The sequence below is a fragment of the Canis aureus genome, chromosome 9, assembly GCF_053574225.1.
Source record: "Canis aureus isolate CA01 chromosome 9, VMU_Caureus_v.1.0, whole genome shotgun sequence".
Lineage (NCBI taxonomy): Eukaryota > Metazoa > Chordata > Mammalia > Carnivora > Canidae > Canis > Canis aureus.
The window spans coordinates 55,706,471-55,716,520 of NC_135619.1; the positions used below are offsets into that span (position 1 = coordinate 55,706,471).

At 38.1% G+C, this 10,050-nt stretch overlaps 1 protein-coding gene across 23 annotated transcripts in view; it reads left to right on the forward strand.

Moving 5' to 3' along the window:
• NRXN3 (neurexin 3) overlaps positions 1 to 7,073 on the forward strand; it is a 1,534,711-nt gene extending 1,527,638 nt beyond the window's left edge. For 10 of the 23 annotated variants that reach the window (XM_077910203.1, XM_077910204.1, XM_077910208.1 and 7 more), the window contains one exon: positions 4,169 to 7,073. In XM_077910203.1, the coding sequence (XP_077766329.1) occupies positions 4,169 to 4,470 (302 nt within the window). In that variant the 3' untranslated portion in view covers positions 4,471 to 7,073. Of the gene's footprint in view, positions 1 to 3,544 lie in introns of all 23 variants that reach the window. The other 13 variants (XM_077910191.1, XM_077910194.1, XM_077910193.1 and 10 more) reach the window with 2 other exon arrangements.
• Positions 7,074 to 10,050: the final 2,977 nt, after the last annotated feature.

Here is a 10,050-nt window from a genome sequence, read left to right on the forward strand (position 1 = left end):
CTTTCCCTGACAGGGAGCATCATTTATCATTTTTTTATTACTGCTGCCAAGATTAATAACAAAATGGCAAAGCAAATTGAAGATTAGTAATCTGGGCAGATTCTTTGACTTCAACTCTGAAATAGCATACCCACCATTTTAATTTTAAAATAAGCTCTTCTCATTTCACTTAAGGGCTCACCAACCTTTTAGAAGCTCTTTATAAGTTGGCAAGCTTTAGGACTCTTTTTCCATTTCATTGTGAAAATGGTTTTACTCATTTTTTTCAATCCAAGAGAGATTAAAAGGTATTGAATTGAGAAGTGAATAGCAAAGGAAAGTGGGGGCAATTCAACCGCAGAGTGAGCAATTTGTGGATTTTGTAGACTTTTTACAACAAAGACACTGCAGAAGTTTTAGCTAGGTTTGAAAAAAGAGGGAGAAAAAGGAGGCAAATTTAAGACTCCAGTTGGGTGTCACAGATGGTACACTAAAATTGCAAATGAATGCCACTCTGTAATCATGAAGGCAGTAATCTTAATCTCACTTAAAGGGACACCAGCACCCTACTTAACAATTTGCCTTTATATTTAAGTGTTCTGTACCAGGCTTTTGCCTTTTTGCAGATTGGTTACTCTTTGTCCTTTATCCCAGTTTCCTGTCTACCTAATATACGTGGAGTAGATTTTTATCATTGGAGCAGATGACTCTCAGGGTTTGTGCCAGAAAAGAATACACAAACTAAACCTTTATTCTAGGTGAGATGGGTAAGAAAAAATCCTGTCTTGTTCTCTGAAGGAAAGTAAAGTCATCCCTGAGTAATCTCTAGAGGACCTTCAAACAAATTGCATTGGCCTTCTCTTCTCTTCTTACTGCTCTTCTCGTACCTAAGTACTTAAACACTGCTTTTTTTCATGGGTCACCTTAAATATAAAACTTGGGACCACCACCACCTCCTCCCCATGGAAGAATAAAGAGAAAAGTCAACTCAGGCTTAGTTTTAGGACCGACTTACCTTTAGGGAACTGGGCTTCAAATCCCATTTATAAAAGCTAGCAAAAGTTGTAAATTATACATTAAATATGTTGCAAGGTATATGTATTATATATGTTCACCATGTAAAAAAAAAAAAAAGAAAAAGAAAAAAAGAAAAAAAGTCATGCTGGTCCAGTAAAGCAAGTCTGAAGCTTGACAAAACTGCAAAGATCATTTCACTCAAGAGTTTGACACTCTAAGCACTAGAAAAGCACTATGCTTGGGGTTAGGGCATAGCCCAAAATATCATCTTGAAATGTTCAGAAGTGTTCATGTTTTATTTCTCTACATATGGTAACATTATCAGGTGGGACAAGATGATTGTATGTTCTCTTCCAAATGATACACATTATATACATTATTGCCACCCTCCCCAACTCCATTTCTCTCTACATAACACAATGTTATTGGCTAGTTAACTGTGGAGCAAAGCTTCTGACATGAGTACAAAGGGTTCTTCTCAGGTGCTTTGAAGGTAGGCAACATCTTTCCTCTCAGGGGGCCATTCTCTCAGTTTACAGAAAGCTGAGCTGGGGAGTTCTCTTTTGTGAGTCAGTCTTTGTAGGACGAACCCAGAAAAACCATGTAAGCTCCAAGACTTGTCCACGTAGAACTTTGCAGTATTGAGTCACATGTCTGTCTTTGTCACCAATAAGGGGCACCAGGGCAAAAGTCACATCTGACTTTTCATACACTTTTGACTATATGATAGTAGATCTTCAAATACCAATCATCCCATCAGGGCAGTTACTGTGGAGGGCAGAACTGACAAGAATATCATACCTGGCTGAATGCTTAATGACCCAATTCAGAAGTAATATCATATTAGAAACTCAACTGTCTAACTGGGACAGGGAAACATCATACCATCCCTGCTAGAGGATTAAAAAAACAAAACAAAACAAAACAAACAAACAAACAAAACAGCTGCATTGGAATAAATTCAACGAGGAGACATGAACTGTGACTTCTGGAGATTCCAGAGATTCTTTGTTTGAAAAATAACATTGTGAAGAGACAGAGAAGAGAACTTGATTATCTTGCTTGCATGCATGAGTAATAAACGTGGCACTACAATTTGGTAATATCCACCATAGAATATTTATGGTACCCATGATTTACAAGGCACTGTGATTTACTGAACCATTCTGAACTTTCTTTCCTGACCTAGTCCACATGTTCAGAAGTGTGATAATTAAGGTCTATGGATAAACCAATTTATTTTTCCCACTGTAGATAGGAATTGCTGATTTTATTTTTCTTTAAAGATTTTATTTTAAAAAAAGATTTTATTTATTTATTTGAGGGAGAGACAGAGCAGGGAGGGGCAGTGAAGGAGGGGAAGAAGGACAAGTAGACTCCCTGCTGAGCTGAGCCAGGAATCCTTTGGGGCTCCATCTCACAACCCTGAGATCATGGCCTGAGTCAAAATCAAGAGTAAGATGGTTCACTGAGCCATCCAGGCACCCCAGGAATCTCTGCTTTTAAAAACTCAGTTTGCGGGCACCTGGGTGGCTCAGTGGTTGAACATCTATCTGCCTATGGCTCAGTTCGTGATCCCAGGGTCCCGTGATCAGTTCCTGCATCAGGCTCCCCACAGGGAGCCCCCACAGGGAGCCTGCTTCTCCCTCTGCCTATGTCTCTGCCTCTCTCTCTCTCTCTCTGTGTCTCTCATGAATAAATAAATAAAGATCTAAAAAAAAAAAAAGCCACCTCCGTTTGCTATCTCTACATTTCTGAGTCTAAGTTTTCCATAAAGCATGGATATCTAGTCTGAGTATTTTTAAAATTTAGTGTCCAGCTCAGCATATATTGCATATAGCATAAAAGCAATGCATAAACATGAGATCAATGCAAGGCCAGTTGTCATTTAATAGATGAGAATTTCTGGAAAGGCACAAAAAGGGTTAGATGAACCTTTTTAACCTCTCCTGAGTTCCCCTCACTTAGCATATAGTAAATGAAGACTGAACTTGATAAATGTTAAATAAAAGGTAATAGCTTAAAATGCTAAAGACAAGGTCTCTTATGTTTACTGATCTTGATCTCTGTAACATGGAGAATACATCATGGTCATCCTCATGGGAGCAAGTAAGTAGAAATCCAAGAAGGCAACAAAGAAATGGTAGAGCTCACAGATTAGTCACATGCATGAGTACATGTACACACATACACACACACACACACACTCACAATTTTGATAGCCAGTTTTTACAACAGTAACATGGAATGTCATTATCTCATAAGCAGATCCTGGAAACAGCCTACTTGAATTCTACCTAAATAATTACTTGGGAGTATCTTTAAAACCTAAGGATTTCCGATTTTGGTGGCAAGAGGCATATAATGGGCTCTAAATGAGTGTAGGATGGTTAGGCTGCAACAAGAAAGGATCCATGTGCGGACCCGGGTCACTTTATTATAATTTCTGATGCCTAACCCATGAGGTGCAGTCACTGAGAAAATGACTATGAATTGTGTCTATCTACAAAAATACTAATTCTGTTTTTCTTTTTCTTTTCAATCCCAGGAGGTGAATTAGTTATCCCTCTTCTTGTAGAAGACCCTTTAGCTACCCCTCCTATTGCTACTCGTGCACCTTCCATTACACTCCCCCCTACCTTTCGCCCCCTCCTCACCATTATTGAGACCACCAAAGATTCCCTGTCCATGACCTCTGAGGCGGGGTTACCTTGCTTGTCGGACCAAGGCAGCGATGGTTGTGATGATGATGGCTTGGTGATATCTGGGTATGGCTCAGGGGAAACCTTTGACTCTAACCTGCCCCCTACTGATGATGAAGATTTTTACACCACCTTCTCCTTGGTAACAGATAAGAGTCTTTCCACTTCAATCTTCGAAGGTGGCTACAAAGCACATGCGCCCAAGTGGGAATCCAAGGACTTTAGACCTAACAAAGTCTCCGAAACTAGTAGGACTACTACCACATCTTTGTCCCCTGAGCTGATCCGCTTCACAGCTTCCTCCTCGTCTGGGATGGTGCCCAAATTGCCAGCTGGCAAAATGAATAACCGTGATCTCAAACCCCAGCCTGATCTAGTCTTGCTTCCGTTGCCCACTGCCTATGAGCTAGACAGCACCAAACTGAAGAGCCCACTAATTACTTCCCCCATGTTCCGTAATGTGCCCACAGCAAACCCCACGGAGCCGGGAGTCAGACGGGTTCCGGGGGCCTCAGAGGTGATCCGGGAGTCGAGCAGTACAACAGGGATGGTCGTCGGCATTGTGGCTGCTGCTGCCCTCTGCATCTTGATCCTCCTGTACGCCATGTACAAGTACAGGAACAGGGACGAGGGGTCCTATCAAGTGGACGAGACGCGGAACTACATCAGCAACTCGGCCCAGAGCAACGGCACGCTCATCAAGGAGAAGCAGCAGAGCTCGAAGAGCGGCCACAAGAAGCAGAAAAACAAGGACAAGGAGTATTATGTGTAAAAACAAAAAACAAAAAAACAAAAACAAAAAACAAAAAACAAAACGACACCGCTAACAATCACGCGAGTTTGTGACACAGAATTATTTATATGTGAATCTATCACACGCGCTTGGAAAAGGAGATGCCACAGATGTCAGAACTGTCATCACTACGAGATGGGGTGTACCATGACTACGGTGGGGAAAAACCATTTTTAAGAGGACAACACGCGCGCGCACGCAAAGATGTACCTACCTACAGAGTTCGGCTATGGCTGCTTGGACTTCAGTCATCGCTCGGAGACAGGACATTCTCTCTGCCCTGCTGTATCATAAAGCACACACTTTGCGCTCTGGAGCAAGCAGATGGCTCCCCCACTTTCGCGGACTTGGAAGCTTCCTTCTCTTGAGGACTTTTCACCCAAGGTAGAAGACTTCATGGCTTACTTGTTCCATAACTCCAAGTGAGTCTGTAATGATCTTTGTGAAGCTTGACTGTAACAATGTTCTCTCTCTCTCTCTCTTTTTCTTTTTTTTTTTCCTTTTTTTTTCCTTTGGGTTTAATTATGTAAAAAACAAAAACAAAAAAAAATTTAAAAAATTAAAAACAAACAAACAAACAAACAAAAAAAACCCACCCTTATCTGGTTTTGGCCAGTGTACATGTAACTTTTCAAGATCTGAGGGGAAAAGAAAAAAATGGCTTTTGGGTTTTTGTTTATTTTTTTGAGAATGACTGGACATAATGAAGAAGAAAAAACAAACAAAAACAAAAAAACTCAGAAAATGAAAGTAAGAGAGACTATTGCCATATGAACTCAAAAGCTACCATGGTGTTCACTCTACATATCAGGTTGTGGTATTTCTAGAATCTGTTGTTTGTTTCCTATACGATGCTTTGCTGAACACATAGCAAAATCACATGATGGATGATAGCATTGATTTGAAAAGCTGGTCCCTCAGGATCTAATTTCAGAATTTGCCACCCAAACCCTGAACAGATGGGTTTAGGGCTGGTTACATCAGAGCTATTGGCTTTACTTAACAATATTGTTCCTGTTCATTAGCCCAGCCAAATTGTGGTGAAGGAGAAAGCCCCACAAACTAAAACACAGCCTTTCCTAGGGAAGGTGAAGAGGGGGTGGGCTGGATCTGTGACTGATTGAAATGCATGTAAATGTAAAAGACAAGACAATACTGTAAGTCTGTTAAAGAATCAAAACAGACAGTAGGGGAGTTCAACGTGTGATGGAACCACAAAAGGTCACACAAGCCAAACACGGCATGACAGAGTGCAAAATACATAGTTCTTCCCCCGCCCCCAACATGATGTTTTTCATAGTGGTTTAATTTTGTAGCCTGACACTTATGGATAACTCTGTCCTTCCATTTGCTCACATCTCCCTTCACCCATCTTTTCTAAAAACAAATAAATAAATAATAAACGAATAAAGCTGCTGTGACACACAAAAAAGGAATTTAATAGTATAATATATATATAAATAAATATATATACAGATATATTTATCATGGTATGTTTGATGGGATGACTGAAACAGGAAAACTGTTAAAGTCTTGAAGTGGAATGAGAATGTTGTTTTAAAAGAAAATAACAAAACAACAAAAAAGTAAACCTTAAAATGTGAAGAAAGTGTGAGTTTTAGTTTTGTCACAGTTAACTGTGTCAAAGAGAATAAACAATCTTCTCAGATTTTGTTTACATATTTTACTACATTTTTGCTGGTATAATTCCTTAGCCACCTATGTACATACTGCTTTAAGAACTGTTCTTTCCTTTATATTGGTTTGTTTCTGTTTGTTTGGTTGATATTCCAGTTGTCTGTCTTTTCTTTTTGAAAAGAGGAAACAATGTACAGAATAACTAACTGGTTGTGTGGCCATAGCGATCCAAAAAGCAAGAGACAAAGCAAGACAAATATTCACACAAAAATGAAGTACGTCTTCTGGAGGGTCCGATATATACAATTTCTTTTGTACAGATGAAAACCAATCAGCTGTTTAGATTTAGAAATCTACTCTTGCTGGTCTTTGTCAGTTGCATGAATATTTGAGAAATATCTTAAAACACGAGGCAAAAAGCGCAATCTAAATGATGGTAGCCTTTACTAATGTGTATGGAAAGGTGTTCCTCATTACCTGATATTTAAATGTGTTACAATTTTAGGATTTTTTTTTGTTGTTGTCATTAAAAAAGACAGGATTATAAAGAGATATCAAAGCACGATTTTAGATAACTTAAATGGCCCAACCTATATGAAGTTGATTATATCTCGATGTCTGTAAAAGATTGCTGTTTTTGGAGTCTTGAGGTCTTGTGAACTGATTTCCTGCTTTCTTTCTTTACATTTTTTTTATTTGAGTAAAAATACATTTGTTATATTCCTTTTAGTGTAAGTTTCTATTTGGACAATTTTATGGGAACATGTGCATTCTGTATGTGAGCTTCTATCATATTCCTGTTGTTTTATGAGCAGACTCTTAAGGAATTTATTTTATGATGTTGTGAAGTTACTGCTTTTTTCTTTTTCCTTTCTCTTTTATTTCATATTTGCATTTTCGTTCAAGGATATGCTTAGCAATAAAATGTTCTTCCCAAAACCTTGTATGATGATGCATTGTTATTTTCTAAACACTTGGTAAAAGATCTTGCACTGGAGCTAAACATGTCCTATCTTATTAAAAGCCACATAAGCTAGGACCAGGTGAAATAAAATATTCTAACCAGTTACTAGTTACTTATATAAACTTATCAAAAGTGGCATATTTATGGGCTAAACAAGTATTGTCTGTCAACTGAGGCATTGTTATTTAGATTGCTATGATAAGGTAAGCAGGAGGTAAAACATTTCTGAACAGGTAAGACGACAAAACCATTGTATTCTGGGAAAGATTATTGGATACTATATATCTTTTTAAATGTTTGAGAACTTTTAAGTATTTGCTGCAAGTCAACAAACTTTGAACCTTTTTCTAGAACCTTGTTTGTATAATGCCTTAAATCCTGGACTGCTTTAGATGCCTTCTCTCCAAGTTTCCTGGCATATTGAATTAAAAAACAAACAAACAAACAAACAAAAGAAAGTCCTACTAAATCCAAAAGCAAAATATAAATGAATGCTTACATTTTAAAAACTTCTTCTGGATTTTCGTATTATAAAATTCTGCAAACATTCATTACAGTTGGCACCTTCCTCATATATCAGGTGTCCTTGATTTGCTGGTTCCCTACGCACATGGTTACTTTGCCAATTGGATAATCCATCATGATATTCTACATTTTTCACCATGATCCTGACATGTCAGTTAACTGAACTGGTGTACATTATCCATAGATAGGTTATCAGTTTTCAAAGAGAAAAGCAAATTTAGTTAACCCTGTTCCTTCAGATTTCATCAGTGGAATGGTTATGCTATTGGCTCTCATGCGAATGGAAAAAAAAAAAAGGCTCAATAATGTCAAACTATGGGAAGTTCCTTTTTTTGCTGCCTGTCTCAGATAATTTGTGTAAATTAAAGCAATCATTTATCAATCCCCATAACGTGCCAGATACCATGTTATGTGTTTTGGATCTGTATAGTGCCTTTATCCCTGAGTGGTAGATAGTATTTTCCTCATCTTAAAGATGAAGAAACAAAGACACAAAGAGCTTAATGACAACTTAGCAAATACATTTCTAATCATGTTAGAAGTCAGCCTTGCTGTCATGGAGGTCAGAGGGATGTCATGGATTGGGTAGAGTCACTGAGACCAAACAGGGTGGGGTTGGAACCCCACCCAGCCAGACTCTCACCATGTATGGGCAAACTTCACAGTCTCTGAAATTTGGCTTCCTTACATACATACATACATGACACCTCAATGACCTTGCCTTGCAAGATAGTTTGGGGGAAAAAGTGAAATAAAGTGTTTTAATTGGATTGGTACAGAGTAAGTGCTCAAAGCAGTTATGCTCCTTTACTTTGAGTCCTCTGCTATTCTGTATACAATAGCTGCCTTCTAGAATTAGAGATCCTGCACTAAATTCTATGCAATAAAAATATTCAATTGTTGTCAGTGTTGACAAGTCACAACTTGTTGTAATAACAAAACTAATTTTTTCTAGTCCTGTACTTTGATTGTGGGCATGACTGCAGCTAGTAAATATGTGGCATTGAAATATGGTAGCATACATCTGTCTGAGAGCAAGTGGCCAGAAGTTGGGGTATGTAGAGGGAGTCTAGATTTGAGAAACTTGCCAAAGAAATTGAGAAATTTGAGAAATTTCCAAATAATGGTTATGTAGTAGGTTCATCAAGATCTAAGTGGCATTTGCTCAGAAGTATTGGTTAAAGTTCATCAGCAGAAATCCTTTTACATGATCTTTCCATGAAGAAGTGTTGAGACTATATCATCTCTTTTCTATGTGTTTAACTTTGGCTATCTGGAAAGTTGGAATCTGAAGCTTAGTTAAGATCTTGGATCTGAATCCTTAGTCTATCCTTTACTAGCTGTGAAACTTTGAGTAAGGTGCACAGTGACTCTAGCCTCATCTGTTAAATTGATATGATATTGTCTTCCTCTTAGTGCTATTCTATATGAGCTGATATAAGTATGAATATAAGTGCCTGGTTATAAACAGAGTGTCTGGCCTGTGGCCCTCAAACAATAATGGCTAATATTGCCTTGGATATTGGGTATTATCCTAGAAAAAAGGAGCCAACTTCCTTCTAAAAATTTAGAAAGGATACATATTGGAGAGCCCCAGAGCAATCACTTTACTCTGTCATCTAAAATCATAATCATAATAGTTGGGACTCCTGGGTGGCTCAGTTGTTGAGCATCTGCCTTCAGCTCAGGGCATGATCCCAGATTCCGGGATCCAGTCCCACATCAGGCTCCTTGTGGGGAGCCTGCCTTCTCTCTCTCTCTCTCTCTCTCTCTCTCTGTGTGTGTGTGTGTGTGTCTTAAATAAATAAATAAATAAATAAATAAATAAATAAATAAATCTTTTAAAAATATATTAAAAAAAAACAAAAAAATCATAATTGTTTTTCTTCCCTTACCATTGAAACCACATGGATTCTTTGAGTTCTTCTTGAGTGTTCCACCAGAAATGTACTTACCCCTATAAAACCTGTTACTTCAATCAACTCCTTCAGAGTAGGGTGCATGAGAAAAATTCAAATGGTAGCCTGTTCCATCCCTCATAGGACAGTCTTGCATCCCTTCCAAATTAGAGTTATCATTGCCTTAGACACCCTTTCAAAACTCTATATTGGCTAGTATATAGTCCAAAAACCACTTTAAGCAATTACTCTTTTGATAATTCAACCAACACTTGCTGAGCACTTCTGTGCCATCCAATCTACTATTGGCTTTTGTTACTTTGTTTCAATGAAGGCAGATAATGGATATAGGCCTTTTGTCTGGTATAGAGCTCGGTAGGCCAAAGTTCTCTTCACCTTATTCAAGTTGAAGTTTGATCTTTCTCCAAAGATATTCAAGCCCTGTACTTGTCCCAGTTCAATTAAAATCTTTATGATTCTGTTTTAAATTGGTTTATTAATGTATTTATTGGACATTGACTAAATGATTACTAC